At 39.9% G+C, this 17,638-nt stretch overlaps 1 protein-coding gene across 1 annotated transcript in view; it reads left to right on the top strand.

Moving 5' to 3' along the window:
- The window catches only part of FBXL17 (F-box and leucine rich repeat protein 17), a 464,573-nt gene that overhangs the window by 17,927 nt on the left and 429,008 nt on the right, over positions 1-17,638 (top strand). The window contains exons 3-4 of the mRNA XM_034773285.1: positions 336-593; positions 12,430-12,561. Of these exons, the coding sequence (XP_034629176.1) occupies positions 336-593; positions 12,430-12,561 (390 nt within the window). The remainder of the gene's footprint in view (positions 1-335; positions 594-12,429; positions 12,562-17,638) is intronic.

The following is a 17,638-nucleotide window of genomic DNA, read 5'->3' as shown; positions in this document are numbered from 1 at the left end:
GACAAGTCCTTATTTTTTTTCCCCCATGAAAGACAGTGGTCCCCTGTTGAGGGTGTGAGCAGGCCGTTTAAAGCTATAGCTTTAATTGTCATCAGGGATTGGGACAGGACTTGTACAAAGGTAACTGTCAAGTTGTTGACAGTAATCCATGCTTGGAATCTGTTAAACAGAACTTTTTCCTCCCCTCCTTTGGGCAAATGCTTCCTGCCAAGTCATAGTACTCGTATATTCACATATGATATCTCCTTCATTACTCTCTCTCTATACATGTTTTTAATCTAAACTATCAGATGACTATGAGAATATTAAATTGAGAATTTGAATTTTGTTGACAGGTCACTGATGAATTACTGGAAAAAATTGCATCAAGAAGCCAGAACATATCTGAAATCAATATTTCTGATTGTCGCAATGTGTCTGATACAGGAGTGTGTGTGCTAGCATTTAAATGTCCTGGACTTCTAAGGTATACTGCCTACCGATGTAAACAACTTTCGGACACCTCTATCATTGCAGTTGCCTCCCAATGTCCTCTTCTTCAGAAAGTACATGTAGGCAATCAAGACAGGCTCACTGATGAAGGACTCAAACAGGTAACTTTAAATTTTTGTCAAAGATACCAAAATTGATGCTGTCTTTTTTGCAGCAATATTCTTCTTAAATCAGGCTAGTCCTTTTCAGCTGTATGAAGATGGAGTTCCACAGGTTGACTGTGCATTGTGTGAAGAAATACTTCCTTTTGTTTGTTTTAAACCTGCTGCCTATTTCATTTGGTGACTCCTCGTTCTTGTGTTATCAGAAGGAGTAAACAACATTTCCTTATTTAATTTCTCCACACCAGTCATAATTTTATAGACCTCTATCATACCCCCGTCATATCTTTTCCAAGCTGAAAAGTCTGTCTTATTACTTTCCTCATACGAAAGCCGTTCTATACCCCTAATAATTTTTGTGCCCTTTTCTGAACCTTTTCATATTTCAGTACATCTTTTTTGAGTTGGGATGACTTGTGCACACAGTATTAAAGATGTGGGCGTACTATAGATTTACACAGAGGCAATATATTTTCTGTCTTATCTATCCTTTTGTTAATGATTCCCAATGTTCTGTTTGTTTTTTGACTGCCGCTGTACATGGAGTGAATGTCTTCCGAGAACTATCCACAAGGACTCCAAGATCTTTCTTGAGTGGTATCGAGGGTGGATTTGACTTAAATCATGATTTAAATCACTAGTCAGGAAGACTTGATTTAATCATGGCTTTCTACATAAAAGTGCGTTCTTGTTGCTTGTTATAACCTTAATACATATTCTTTACAACTCAGAGATAGATGTAGGTTTCATTTTTAGAAGGTATACACTATACATTTTTAAACAGTGATTTATTTTGAAAACTTTTCAGATTAGTTTTACAGCTACAGTATATCAGAAAATGAATGATTATTTGGTTATTTCATTTACCCAAGGTAATTGAAGCCGATAGTTCACCTCCCAATGACTTCATAAATATCTCCAATTCAATGGGTTAATCATTAATATTTGGAGGATTTTCTTAGTATGCTGTATTAGGAGGAGAACATCACCAGATAGAACATGGCAGGGGAGGGATAGCTCAGTGGTTTGAGCACTGGCCTGTTAAACCCAGGGTTGAGTTCAATCCTTGAGGGGGCCACTTAAGGATCTGGGGCAAAAATCAGTACTTGGTCCTGCTAGTGAAGGCAGGGGGCTGGACTCGATGACCTTTCAAGGTCCCTTCCAGTTCTAGGATATCTCCATTAATTTAATTTAGAATTTAGACATTTAAATTGTTTTATTTAACCAAAACAAAAACGTTGTGTATTCTGGATTTTTTTCTTCAACAGCAAACATATAATATTTTAACAAAACAAGCATATGTCCCTTGCGTCTCACATTTATCTCCAGACTTCTTCTCCTTGTCCAGATCTATTCTGCCCCTAACAATCTTATATTCATTGAACTTTTTGAAACTTTGCACTTTTAGAGAGAGGTAAGGGATTGACTTTGTGTACACAAATTTGCAGAGGGACATTGAGCTGATGTCTGTTATTTCTCACCTCTGTGTATATATATTTATTTAAAAACATTTTTGCTGTTAACAAGCATTTTCCTCTGGAGACACAAATCCACAGTTTGAGAACTGCAAAACTAAGCATCTCTGATGGTATCTTCTAGACTGAGCACTAGACTGAGTCCCATTGGGTAGATAGAAAGATTAACCTAAATAATCTATACAGAAGCCTGTGGAACCCCATAAGATTGGGTCCCTAATCCATGAACTACTGGAACACATTTACAAAACTTTTTTCTTAAACATTACATGAATGTATTGTTTCATACTATAGAATTTATAATCCCTATTCCATGATGAGATATCTTTGAGCTATAATGTATCTTAATTAAAACTATCTTAAGATTTTTTTTCCTCAAAAAGCATATCTAATCAAAAAGTCCAATTTAAATAAAAACAGATTTTTTGTTTGTAATTGATTTTTATCCACCCTGGTGGTAACAGTTAATTTAGACCCCATCATTTTATATGTATAGTTGGGATTGTTTTCCAATGTGCATTACTTTGCATTTATCAACATTGAATTTCATTTGCCATTTTGTTGCCCAGTCACCTAGTTTTGAGAGATCCTTTTGTAGCTCTTCGCAGTCTGCCTGGGACTTAACTATCTTGAGTAGTTTTGTATCATCGGCAAAATTTGCCACCTCACTGTTTACTCCTTTTTCCAGATCATTTATGAATATGTTTAATGGGACTGGTCCCAATACAGACCACTATTTACCTCTCCCCATTCTGAAAACTGACCCTTTATTACTATTGCTATTGCTTTTTGAGTCTTTGGCTAGCTGTTCTTCAAATTCTTTTTTGGCTTTCCTAATTATATTTTTACATTTCCTTTGGCAGAGTTTATGCTCCTTTCTATTTTCCTCACTAGGATTTAACTTCCACTTTTTAAAGGATGCCTTTTTGCCTCTCACTACTTCTTTTACTTTATTGTTTAGCCACAGTAGCATTGTTTTGGTTCTCTTACTATGGTTTTAAATTGGGGATGTACAGTAAAGTTGAGCCTCTATTATGGTGTCTTTAAAAAGTTTCCATGCAGCTTGCAGGGATTTTACGTTTTGTGCTGTACCTTTTAATTTCTGTTTCACTAATTTCCTCATTTTTGTGTAGTCCCCCTTTCTAGAATTAAAGTGCATTTTTTGGTGAGTTCCCCCTGGAAATAGGTCTATAGGAATATGGAGTCGATACCTTATTTTTTTTCTGTCTTTGGTCAGGATGCAGGAGTTCTGAACTTTGCCTCAGGATTTGAATTATTTTCTCTTGCTCTGTATTCTTTCACCCTAAATACTGTGGCTTCTAATTTCCCTTTTGCGGGTATTTTCCTATTAAATGGACATAGTAAGCTGTTCTACTTTAAAAACTAGAAGAAGTTACCTTTTACTTCTTTTTTTTTTTTTTCCTCCTCCCCCTTCCATCTGGTTTTTTTTTTTTTTTTTTAATTTCTGCCTCTGAAATCACAGTTAAAAGAACAAACATTGGGAAACCCCTTAAGCTAAAATCTATTTAAAGCAAAATAGACCTTCAAAGTAAAACTTGACTAATTAATGGGAGACTTGGTGGGTGGTGTTTTGTGTTTTTTGTTGTTGTTGTTGTTGATTGAGTTTTCATATTGTGTGGAAAGTTGAAATTTCCATGCATGTTTCATATTAAAATAAATCAGTCTTAAAAAAAAACAAAAAACAAAAAACAAAACAGATGCTTTAAGAACGATTATTCATTTGTTTTGTTTCAAACACCAGATTGTTACAATTTTTCATACACCAGTGGTGAAGAGGAAGAGAAAAACCATAGAGTTTAGAATTGCATGTAGGGATAGGAAACACCAATGAGGGAAGAAACATCTCTAGTTTCTAGTTTTTTGTCTCAGTTCTCCAGCCCCTCTTCCAACAATTTCTGGTTATTAGGTTGCTGCCTTTTTTTTTTTCTGGGAAATAAATGTGTTGTAGTAATTCCTTCCACCTCTTTAATAGCCCACCCCCCAACTCTTTCTATAGACCTCCCCAATACTTCTCGCCTTGTTTGCCTGAGCAAGAACAATTCCTGGATTATTCTTATCTAGCCTCTGCAGTAAAGGTAAGTAACAGGAACAGATGAATTGTTAAGGAACATAGATCCTATAGTCACACAATTACCTAGTGTTTTAATAATAAAAAATGCAGACTAGATCATGTAAATTCAATCACTTTTTTCAAAGCTCGCCCAGGCATCAGCAGACCTTTGAAGGTGATGGAAAAATTGATGTTGGGGAGTAAGTCAAAAATATTAATCTTCAACAAAACACAACACACTGGTTTGATCGAAAGAAGTTTTTTTTCCCCAACTACACTTGGAGATCACAGTTGCCTAAAAGACTGTATGAATTCAGGTTTCCAGTACTATTAGTGTTTGTGATATCATCTGTATCAGGAAAGATTCTGGAGTCTGGCAGGTTTGGTCAAGTGAAATGAATTTTCAGATTTTTTTTAATAGTGCAGTTAATAAGAAATGTAAAGATTGTACATATAAAACTTGATATTAAAACAAACAAGTGAACCTACAATCATGTCTAACTTTTATACACAGCTACTTGTGGGACAGAGTCTATGTAACTGGGCAGATTGATGCTGGAGTCACTTGATCATTACCTGTTCACTTGATCATCACTCCCTCTGGGGCACCTGACATTGGTCACTGTTAGTAGATACTGGGCTGGATGGACCTTTGGTCTGACCCAGTATGGCCATTCTTATATTCTTAAGCAAAGAAAATCATCTTGAAGCTGGTAGTGAACTAAGTTCAGGTTCTGATGAGGGCAACTTATTTCAGAACCAGAGAGAATGGTGATGACAACAAATGGACTTTTTGACTGTGGACTTTGATTCCTCAGACAGGTTAGTCCAGGATCAGTGGTCTCCACAGGAACGTCACAGGTGTATCAATGGTCTAGATCACTGAGCAACCTGATTAACTTATTGGGCAATAATTTCAGTAGAAGGCTGCCACATGCTATCATTAGTGACAACATCATAGCCATATCTGTGTGAACAGGCAAGGAAAACAGTCACCTTCCCTATATGGGGAAATTCAGTTCTACGTTTGTTAGAGAAACTCTTCCCTCCATTTGGGAACTTTCATAGGAAAGGTGTCTCTTTTTTTTTTTTTTCCATAGCAGACAAAAAGTGATCCATTGAAATGGCACCTGCACAACACTGACACTTTTTTTTTTTTTTTTTTTGGTCTGATAGATATTTGGCATCTAACTACAGACTATTTTGCCAGGCAAAAGTACAGAGACTTTAGCTCTAGATGCTCTCTCCTAGCCCTTCCCCAATTTGACCCCTGGTCAGTACAGTGTATTGGCACCTCCCTTAAACTGCCAGGTTGTGCCCCAGAATCTAAGCTTTAATTTTGAGCGTAACCAAGGCAGCAATATTGATTTGTGTTTGCAGAGACCTGAAACAATGGTCTTTATTGTTTTAGAACTATCTTGTTCACTTCAGTGAGAGATTCTAATGATTTTAATGTCAGTTACCTATATCAATTCTAATCAAAGGATGTTAGGAGGGAGATGAAGGTTCACATTATGGAACAATGGTGGAAATCTCCTTTACAAACAGATTGGAGAAAATCTGGACGACAGAGCAATTGAATTCAGAATGTTGTCAGAACTGTGTGTTGTGGGATCTGTCTATACTCTCCTTAACTCCAGCACAATGGTGCCCACGTTACTGGTATTTGTGGATCTTGCCAAGTGCTGCATCGTCTTCTATCCCATTGCGTGGTAGGAGGGGTTTGTCACTGATGGTTGGGCTGCCCTGTTCTCTGGCTGGAGAAGTGGGGGGCTCTGGCTTGTGATCTGTAGTTGATACTTCTAAGCTCTGGCATCCAGGAAAAGATGGATAGAACGTTTCCCAGAGTGACTTCAGGCATAGTTACAAGTCTATGGTCATGGGTGGGTTTGGGGGACTATGCTGTAGGTTACAATCCGATTAGATGACTCCTGATTGGGTTCTTTAGGATTATAACCATAGAGATACTGTTTATGGCAAACATCATCATAAAGAGGCAGCCTAGAATCTGTTTTTTACAGCTCAGGCAGCATTCTCACTTGTGGATATCACCAGTCTGCTGTACTGGACCCATCTTTTGGATTCCCTGTCCTCTCAAGCCATCTGAATCTGTAGTATCCAGACACTTCCGCAGTTCTGGTCTCTCCGGCACACTGTCAGGGTGCAGGCACACTGTCTGGCACCTCTGCTTGAATCCTGTAGTCCCACTGCCTTCAGCTCTGAGACTAGTGCTAAAATCCCCCATGCCTCCCCAGTAGCTAATGCATGCTCTCCCCTGAGGTCCATCCTTGTGCGCATACTGAATTATAGCTTAACTGTTTGGGGACTGCATGACAGGTGAAGATGTGGTGATTTGGGAAATGTGTATATTTACAAACTTAGGAGTTCAGATTGCTGTTATGAAATTTTTGTTGTATTAAGGGGGCCTTTTTCTGCATATGGAATCCACCATTTGCTGATAGGGGCTGTAGTGCATATCTACCAGACCAGGACAATGGAGAATTGTTAACCATAATGACTGTGCTCTGACCAAACAATGGATATGCTAATGAGATTTCTTTAGTGGGGGGGGGGAAGGCTGCTAGACAACTGACACCACATTCTACAGGCCATTACCCTCTGACCCTACTGAGGAATACCAAAAGAAACTTCACCATTTGCTCAAGAAACTCCCTAAAGAAGCATAGGAACAAATCTACACTGACACACCCCTAGAGTCCTGACCAGGGGTATTCTATCTGCTACCCTGAATCCTAGATGCCCCCATCATCTCAGGCATTGGCACCCTGATAACAGAATTGTCTGGCTATGTAGACTCTCTCCTCAGGCTCTACGCTACCAGCACTCCCAGCTATCTTCAAGACACTACTGACTTCTTGAGGAAACTACAATCCTTTGGTGATCTTCCAGAAAACACCATCCTAGCCACTATGGATGTAGAAGCGCTCTACACAAACATTCCACACAAAGCTGGACTACAAGCCATCAGAAATAGCATCACTGATACTATCACCGCAAACCTGGTAGCTGAACTTTGTGACTTTGTCCTCACCCACAACTATTTCAGATTTGGGGACAATTTATACCTTCAAGCCAGCGGGACTGCTATGGGTATCTGCATGGCCCCAGGGTATGCCAACAATTTTATGGCTGACTTAGAACAACACTTCCTCAGCTCTTGTCCCCTTATGTCCCTACTCTACTTGCGCTACATTGATGACATCTTCATCATCTGGACCCATGGGAAGGAGGCCCTTGAGGAATTCCACCAAGATTTCAACAATTTCCACCCCATCATCAACCTCAGCCTGGACCAGTCCACACAAGAGATCCATTTCCTAGGCACTACAGTGCTAATAAGCGATGGTCACAGAAACACCACCCTATACCGGAAACCTACTGACCGCTATACTTACCTACATGCCTCTAGCTTCATCCAGACCACATCACACGATCCATTGTCTACAGCTAAGCTCTAAGGCTTGGTCTACACTCACCCCCCAAATCGAACTAAGGTACGCAACTTGAGCTACGTGAATAACGTAGCTGAAATTCGAAGTACCTTAGTTCGATCTTGCCTCGGTCCACACGTGGCAGGCAGGCTCCCCCATCGACTCCGTGGTACTCCTCTCGTCTAGCTGGAGTATCGCAGTCGACGGCGAGCATTTCCGGGTTTGACTTATCGCGTCCAGACAAGACGCAATAAGTCGAACCCAGAACTTCGATTGCCAGCCGCCAAACTAGCGGCTGGGTGTAGACATACCCTAAGCTACAGCTGCATTTGCTCTGATCCCTCAGACAGAAAAACTCCTACAGGATCTCTATCAAGCATTCTTAAAACTACATTACCCATCTGGTGAAGTGAAGAAACAGATTGACAGAGCCAGAAGGGTACCCAGAAGTCACCTACTATAAGACAGGCCCAACAAAGAAAGTAACAGAACGCCACTAGCCGTCACGTACAGCCCCCAATTAAAACCTCTCCAGCGCATCATGAAGGATCTACAACCGATCCCTCACTCTCAGACCTTGGGACACAGGCCAGTCCTCGCTTACAGACAGTCCCCAAACCTGAAGCAAATACTCACCAGCAACTACACACCACACAACAAAAACACCAACCCAGGAACCAAACCCCGGTGCCAACCCTATCCACATCTATTCAAGGGACACCATCATAAGACCTAACCACATCGGCCACACCATTAGGGGCTCGTTCACCTGCACATTTACCAATGTGATATATGCCATCATGTGCCAGCAATGCCCCTCTTCCATGTACATTGGCCATACTGGACAGTCTCTATGCAAAAGAATAAATGGACACAAATCTGACATCAGGAATCCTAACATTCAAAAACCAGTAGGAGAACACTTCAGTCTCTCTGGTCACTTAATAACAGACCTAAAAGTGGCAATTCTTCAACAACAAAACTTCAAAAACAGACTCCAACGTGAAACTGCAGAACTGGAATTAATTTGCAAACTGAACATCATCAGATTAGGCCTGAATAAAGACTGCGAGTGGTTGGGTCATTACAAAACCTAAACCTATTTTCCCCAATACTAATTACCCGCTACTGTTACTCACACCTTCTTGTCAACTGTCTGAAATGGGCCACTCTCATTACCACTTCAAAAGTTTATTTTTTCTCCCTTGGTATCCTGTTGTTAATTGAATTGTCTTGTTAGACTGACCTCACACTTGGTAAGGTAACTCCCATCCTTTCATGTATTTATACCTGCTCTTGTATTTTCCACTCCATACATCTAGCCCATGAAAGCTTATGCCCAAATAAATTTGTTAGTCTGTAAGGTGCCAAAAGGACTCCTCATCATTTTTGCTGATACAGACTAACCCATCTACCACTCTGAAACCTGTAGTTGATCAAGTTTCCCTGAAGGGGGATAGTGAACAAAGAGTGGAAAATCACCAGGAGCAGCACAAAGAAACAACCTGGGGTTGGTGGGTGAATATATAAACTTGAGAGACTTTAAGAAGCTATTGGCAGGAGAGAGGAAGAGATGAGCATATCTTCCCTAGCAGCAGAAGAGGTCTGGTTTAACTGCAGGACAGCCAAGGTCAGAGAAAGCTAACTGACCTAGAAAGCTTCGTGATTCTGAAGAGAAGCCATGAGTTGCTGGAGAAAGACCATGGATGCCCCAGAGGATTCACCAAGCCCAAAGAACTCTCCAGAGTGGTGAGGAACCTGAGGCTGGGACGTGTGTGTGTGATTTTGTGCAGCTTCATGTATTTCTCATGCTACCTAAGTAAAGCTACTGATATTCTTAGACTACAGTGCAAAAATCTGTGTCCTTGCTGACTTTCACTATGGTGTGACCTGGAAGCATTAAATTCCCAGAAGTGCCTATGTTGCTGGGAGAGGATGTGCTTAAGTACAGTGGGGAGAGCTGGAGGGGTCAACACTGGTCCTGTAACCTAAGCATTTGGACTGCGGAGTCTCCGTTCTCGGAAGGAGGTGCTATGCAGAGGATCTGTAACCTGAGTGTGCCTAGAGGCTCTAAGCCAGGGGTGGTGCCTGGACTCTGTTTAGACTTAGGAGCGTTAAAAAAGCCCACAGAGCCCAATGAGGTGGGCAGCAAACACAATAGATTGGGGAGTGCCCAGCAAGAGGAGGAGTTCTGCCAAGTCTTGGAAAAGAAGGCACTTGGAAAAGAAAACACGTGCACTTCATACTTCTACAGCACAGGAGACCTACAGATATAGGCAAAAGAACAAAAACCTATGTATGATTCCTCCTTAGAGTCCTTAGCACTCCTGAGTGTTCATGGGGGTTTTGATTATTGTCCTGGGAGGAGTCCAAGCCCTCACTTTTCCAGTGTATCTTCTCTTTTTGGAGATGGTATGGTTCCCTGGTGCAGAAAGCGTCTCTCTTTAAATATCAGTCTGTGACACCTTTACTTGCTTCTTTCCTTACGCTGTTTTTCTTCTGTGCTCCAGCCCTGGAAGTGAGAGTGCTGGCAGAGAGGGTCTTTAAAAGTCAGTGGCTTAGCCACCAGCCCTCATTATACCAGCAGGGTAGGACCGTCCAAAGTCGATGGCCCTATTTCAGCTTCTCATGCAGTCTGTTTTTTGCCACATAATGGAGGTTCTAATCTGCACTGACTGTTACAAGTATAGTTGGTGTTCATGAAATCAAATGGAATTCACAATTGCGCAAAGATGTTCTCCAAACTGTTGGTCTCTTCTCTTCTCCAGATTACTTTAAATCTCATTGAGTAATGTTGGTCTAATTTTAAGTTATGGTAAATGGTGACTCTTTTTTGAGTACACGAAAAATAATGGGGAATATTAGAAGAAAAAAATTAAAACAGAATATCCAACATCAAATGTTGTTTAACGCATCAGTCCACAAAAAATCATTAGTTTGTTTTAACTCATGAGCTCTAAAAAATAAATGTTTAGGTTCTTTTTATTGGCCTTTTGCTTTGTGAGCCTTCAGGATACATGTCACACTTTTTCAGGCTTTTCTTTGTAACTATAAGGGCTTAAGACTTGTTTTCTAAATGAGAGCTGAAATTCTCAGCCCCAGAAGCTTGGGCTTTAAGTAAAATATTAAATATCAGGAGACTTGTAATAAAATTTCCAGAATTTGCTACAGGTGTTAACTTTCCTAATTACAACCTAGTTTTTTAAACATATATGCTGGCTGAATGCGGCTAATGATTTAACTGAATTGAAGGACAGCAAGCCAGCTCTTTAACCACGTTTCTCACATTTTAAAAAATTAACAAATTTTATTTTAAAATCACCAGAATTTTTTTTTTGTCCACAGCTCAAAGTACTAGAAGTTTGGGGAAGATGTACTTTATGGTGTGTCTGAAATAAAGAAGTTGAATCCTTATTAAAAGGGAAAAACTGATCTTAGCCTTAATAGAGGCACTACTGCATATCTATAAAATATATAAACACATTGTAGCTGCAGTCCTGAATGGGACTGCACAACTTCTTTACTTCCATATCTGAGGAGTTTCTAAAACACATGAATAAGAGTTTTGTTCAGATTCTTCCATGTGTGTTCTTAGAAAACAAACTAATCGATTGGAGCATTGTTTGGCTTCTCATGCAGGAAATTCAAGTACATTATCTGGGTTATTTAATACTATTTGGCTCTTTTTCATCAATGAAGGAAACTAAAATGAAAAGAAAAAATAGGTATAAGAATACTCTTTTTAAAATTTTTGTAGTTTTCTTCAACTCACCTGATTACTCTGAAAATCAGTTTAGGATCATATATATTTATTTACTTACACCAAGCGTAAGTATGGTCAGCAGGAGCTGTTGGTTCTCAATTTTCTTTACAAGGGTCTGTGTGATAGTACATCTCTACCTCGATATAATGTGACCCGATGTAACACGAATTCAGATATAACGTGGTAAAGCAGCACTCTAGGGGGGCAGGGCTGCGCACTCTGGAAGATCAAAGCAAGTTTGATATAACGCGGTTTCACCTATAATGCGGTAAGATTTTTTGGCTCCCGAGGACAGCGTTATATCGGGGTAGAGGTGTATATTGAACCAAGTTTCCTGGTCAGTCAGTGAAGGGGCGCTGGAAAAACTGCCTGTTATCTCTGAACTTTTTGAGGTCATCTTTGCTTTCAGGAAGTTGTTTTTATTTGCCATTGGTTGCACAGTTGGCTGCTAGGGCTGCAGTTAGTTGCTCTTTTTCCCAACTGCTGCTTATATACCCCCCATTTTCTCTTCAGTGGTTACTTTGGCACCTAGTTATTTAATCAATTGACAAGTAATTTTATCTCAAATGTGCCATTATATTATAAATTTTGGCTATTTATGCCTGAGTTTTTCAAGGCTTGGCTGCCATTTGGAACTAAGCTTTGACTATGTTTAACTTGCAGAATGAAAGAGAAAGTTGGTTGATTTTGACTGCTTTTATTCTTGTTAGGTATGCCTCTCAAAGCTTAAGGAGGATTAGAATTAATGAAGATATATTTTAAACTGGTATTTGCAACAAAATTATATATTAAAACAAATGTGTTTGGAATTGGTGTGGGGCACAATCATCCTGGGCTGCTCAAATGTCCTGTCAGAAATCTGATTTTCCTAGGCAATGTTGTAAACTCCTTCTTAGAGGTTCTTCAGTTGCATCAGACTATAGGAACACAACAATCATTTTTTCTTGTTTGTGAATAACACTAGTGTATTTTCCAGATGAGCATATCCTTCAAAAAAATGCTACAAATAAGTTCATATTCTTGTATGTTTGCTGTTTTTCTTTAAGTATTAACATATTAATTTATTTACTTGCAGCTGGGCTCAAAGTGCAAAGAACTGAAAGACATTCATTTTGGCCAGTGTTACAAGATCTCAGATGAAGGAATGATCATTATAGCTAAAGGATGTCTGAAGTTGCAAAGAATATACATGCAGGAAAACAAATTAGTAAGTACTTGTTGAAATATATGTAGTTTTTAAAAATGCTCATGCTGTCCTTTGTCCTATCCAGTTTCCAACTTTTCAGCATCAATATTTTCTCTAGATTTTAATTCTGAATGCTATTTCTAAATAAATACTTTTTTTGAAGTTGCTAAAACAACTTCTCCCCAATTTGAGATTTTCAGTTCTCTATAGATAACACAGCTGTTGACTGACAAACTGAATGTCAAAACTCTTTTGGTATGTACTGATTCATCCTCTTGGAGGACAGCATATCTAACACCACTCCAGTTAAGTGTGTGTTTTTTGCACTTGTTGCAGACTTTTTTTTTTAAACTGCTTCAGTCTAGATATAGATTTGTTATAAAATGTGTTCAGGCACCATATAGATAAGATAAGAACAGGTCAAGTCCATTCAAAATCTTATGCAATAATTAAACAACTTATTGATAAGAGTGTAACAGGAAATCAGTGCCACTTCCTCTGAAGTTTCAGATGTGTAGTTTTTTGTAATGCCTGGTCAGAAATACTTGCAAGTACAACAAGTTAGTAGTCTAATCTGGAAATGTGAAACTATATCTCAATCAGGTTCCAGTAGAGCAATGTTCTTTAGATGATAAAAGGCAGATATAACTGTGAAAGTAACATTTCTTGAAGAGTAATACAGGGTCTTTTGTGACCTAGATATTGGAGGCCATCTCTAAAGTGACAAGTTGTTATCATCAAAGCCAGCAAATGCTGAAAGCAATAGGGTAGAGCAGGGATCGGCAACTTTTGGCACGTGGCCCGTCAGGGAAGTCCGCTGGTGGGCCGGGACAGTTTGTTTACCTGCAGCGTCCGCAGGTTTGGCCGATCGGTTTGCCGTTCCAGGCCAGTGGGGGCTGCGGGATGCGGCGCGGGCCAAGGGATGTGCTGGCTGCTGCTTCCTGCAGCCCCCAACACTCCAGGGTCCATTGGTGGGGAAAAAAAGTGTGTGTGGTGTTGTGGTGTGTGTGTGTTTTTTTTTTTTTTTTTTTCCTCTTCTCCAAAAGGCTGTTTTTTTGCTTAGCGTTAGATTTAATGGTGCTCCAAGGAAAGCCAGAAAAAACAAACTCTGCCAGATGTGAAGACCCACAGTTTGTGTAGAATAGCATATGTAGATTTCAATAAGTAGTAACGGCAGTTGTGCACATCAGGTTATTTTATGTATATGTGTAACTAGTTGCTATTTGCATAATCACTGTAAATATATGGTTATGCAGTTCCTTGTGTAATTTTACACTGTGTACCTGTTTTATTTTAATTTCGGCATCTGTCTTTACCCATTGTATTTTCATATTTCTCACCTGAAATCATAGTCCTTGATTTGTGACATCCTAACTATTTGCATTAGGGAATTTTCATAAAAACAAGAATTTTGCTACACAATAATTCAATTTATTTCTGAAATTATAATTTTCTGTTAGGGTCATTGTAGAGCATTCATTTTTTAAATTTTAATCTTCTATTAGGGATATTGTAGACAGATTTATCCATTGACTACTTCCCTCAAATTACACATTCTCTAGCAAAATAATTTTAAAAAATGCAAGACACATAATTTGTATACATATATCCTTTTTCTTCTTTGTAACTGTTTTATGGACTAACATCCTATAGAAAAGCTATTTTCATTCTAAACATTCTGTTGTGGCTTCAGTCTATAAGATTGCAGAGCAACTCCCTTCTTTCTCTAAGAAGTTGAAAATATGTACATTTCATTGGCTGTTTCTTCTAATATGAAACTGTGTAGTAGTGCAGCATAGAGTGCTCCTTGGTGGCTGAGATTGCATGTGGACTCATCTCAGACTTTTAGTTATGTTAAAAAACGAATAAACAAAACTAGAAAGCTTCAAGTTTACAGTGAAAATAAACTCATTAGTAAAAATTCAACTTTTGTATCAAATGCATAAACAGTATACTCTGGTCCCTGTTTAATCTGTGGTTCTGCTTCTGTGGGATCCACTCCTTCTTTCAGAACTGTACTCCAGAATGAGGGGTGTCATTTTAAAACCCAAAAATTAGCCTGTTCATTTGCTAAAATAACAGTTGAGAATGTAGTTGCAATGTTGTTATGCTTAGTCAGCAGGCTGAATTCTTCTCTACTCCAGAGCTTGGGTTAATGCAGGGAAGGTGGGGCAACATCAAGGAGCTGGTTGCAGCTCCCTGGTACTCTGCAATCCAGCCCTGGCATAAATTGGAGCTGTTCTTACTTATGACAGTGGCATAAGATCCCTTGCTGACCTTAAGCTAGTGGTGGATAGACATAGTGGAGCGCCACTCCACTTTAAATACCCCTTTCTCATGACTGGCTGTGACATACTGTACCTCACAATAACCTGTACCCCCATATTCACCACTTGTATATGCTTATGATATATATTTGTACAAAGTATGCCTTGTGAGGTACCATTGGAAAAGTCATACTCTGTTGACAATTAGTGTCCTATTGACATGTATGTATCATCATTGTATATGAAGTTATGAGATTCTGCTATAAGTTTGTTACTGAAACATGTGAGTCTCGGAAATGCCCACAGATAAGCTCCTTAGAAATAACAAAGGAACTGTGAACACAAGACTTGCCAGTCAAGCCTCGTGTACACAAAAGGTCTATGCAAGAAAATGCATTTCATATGAAGGACTGAATGCAGGGATGTCTAAGCCTATGACACAACAAAGATTTTTTTTCCAGCACCTGCAGGAGAGTATAAAATAAGGAACAGTGACATCATAAGGCCACATCACCACCACATATACTGAAGGCAACAAGATCATTTGGAAGACAGATACATCATTGAACTGGGGGGAGTGGTCATAACTGGCAAACTTTCTAGTTAGCACAGACTGTTGTAGGCTTTTGGGTAAGAAAGACCTTATTGCTTTAAATTTGATTTAGCTTGATAAAGTTTAGGAATTAGGCTGCAATTTTATCTTTATTTCTTTATTTAACCAATTCTGATCTTCTATGCCTATATCACTTACATTCATCTAAAATCTTTCTGTAGTTAATAAACTTATTTTAATGTTTTACCTAAGCATGTGGGCTTTTGACTGAAGTTTGAGGAATCTACTCATATTACAAAGGTTGGTGCATGTTCATACTCGGTGAAGGAATCACAAACTAATAAATGAGCTTACTCTGATTGAGGGGTCTTAAACAGTGTAAGATGCACATTTCTGGGGTGCAAGTCTAGGACTAAGGCTGGCACAGGAGCCGCTGTGTGCTGCCTCCACCAGCTTTAGCCTAGCAGCTAATTTCTGTACATGGGGAATTCTTTGCTGGCCACCTCTAGTCAGAATCCTATGGCCACTTTGCATCACCTTAGTAGTGCATAGTAGTTGTAGTAGACCAGTGAAGCTACCTCAAGTCTGGAGGCAGCCTGAAAAAACACCTGAAAGTGGCGAATTTCCCCACTCTAATCACTGGGTTTCAGACCCAATCCAGTGAGAATAGTATAAATGTCAGCATTGTTAATGGTTTCATTGAAGATCATTTGAAACCCGCATTTCTCAAACTATGTGGGTGGGTCTTGCAAGGGAGTATGGGAACGTGTCAAGGGAGGTGTGAGCCGTGTGGGGGGTGTGTGTGTGTGTGGTTTTTTGGGTCTGTCAGCCCCAGGTGGCTGGGGCTCGTGCAGAAGGGCGGCGCACACCCTGGTGGTAGGTATAAAGGAGGCAGCTCGGACCCCCACCACTAGGCTCAGTCTCTCCTTTGCCCAGACTTAGCACCCCGTGCCTCACCTGGAGGCGGCTGGACTCTGGCTGTCAGCCCCGGGGTGGCATCAGCAGTGCAGAAGTAAGTGTGGCAATGGGGTGCTAAGTCTGCTGTGAAAAGTGATATTTACAAATATCACTTTCCACATTGCCACCCTTACTTCTGTGTTGCTGCTGGTGCATGCTGCCTTCAGACCTGGGCGCCTGGCCAGCAGCTGCTGCTCTCTGCTCTGCCTTCAGAGTTGGATGGTGGTATATGTACTTTGGGAGGGGGAGAATAAATAACAGACACAAAGAAGGGGGCCTGATCAAATAAGATTGAGAACCACTTTAAACAGCTAGGCAATGTACTCATTCCATGATCACCTCCATACAAACCCCAGCTGCCTCTGACCCAGCAGTCAAAACCTTCATTGCTCCCTACAACTTTTATAATGCAGTTGTAGGTTGCCAGTTCAATAATCAGTAGCATATCAAATGAAAATGTAGGGATATCTTAAAATTATATTTGATATCAAAGTAATACCAAAAAAAAGAACAGGAGTACTTGTGGCACCTTAGAGACTAACAAATTTATTAGAGCATAAGCTTTTGTGGACTACAGCCCACTTCTTCGGATGCATATAGAATGGAACATATATTGAGGAAATATATATACACACATACAGAGAGCATAAACAGGTGGGAGTTGTCTTACCAACTCTGAGAGGCCAATTAATTAAGAGGAAAAAAAAAAAACTTTTGAAGTGATAATCAAGCTAGCTCAGTACAGACAGTTTGATAAGAAGTGTGAGAGTACTTACAAGGGGAGATAGATTCAATGTTTGTAATGGCTCAGCCATTCCCAGTCCTTATTCAAACCGGAGTTGATTGTGTCTAGTTTGCATATCAATTCTAGCTCAGCAGTCTCTCTTTGGAGTCTGTTTTTGAAGTTTTTCTGTTGTAATATAGCCACCCGCAGGTCTGTCACTGAATGACCAGACAGGTTAAAGTGTTCTCCCACTGGTTTTTGAGTATTTTGATTCCTGATGTCAGATTTGTGTCCATTAATTCTTTTGCGTAGAGACTGTCCGGTTTGGCCAATGTACATGGCAGAAGGGCATTGCTGGCACATGATGGCATATATCACATTGGTAGATGTGCAGGTGAATGAGCCCCTGATGGTATGGCTGATGTGATTAGGTCCTATGATGATGTCACTTGAATAGATATGTGGACAGAGTTGGCATCGGGGTTTGTTACAAGGATAGGTTCCTGGGTTAGTAGTTTTGTTCAGTGATGTGTGGTTGCTGGTGAGTATTTGCTTACAGACAACCCCCCCAACCTAAAGCAAACCCCCCCCCCCCCC

The sequence above is a fragment of the Trachemys scripta genome, chromosome 6 (assembly GCF_013100865.1).
Source record: "Trachemys scripta elegans isolate TJP31775 chromosome 6, CAS_Tse_1.0, whole genome shotgun sequence".
NCBI classification, from domain to species: domain Eukaryota; kingdom Metazoa; phylum Chordata; order Testudines; family Emydidae; genus Trachemys; species Trachemys scripta.
Note: the sequence above shows the minus strand (reverse complement) of the source record. Positions and strands in the feature narration are given on the sequence as shown.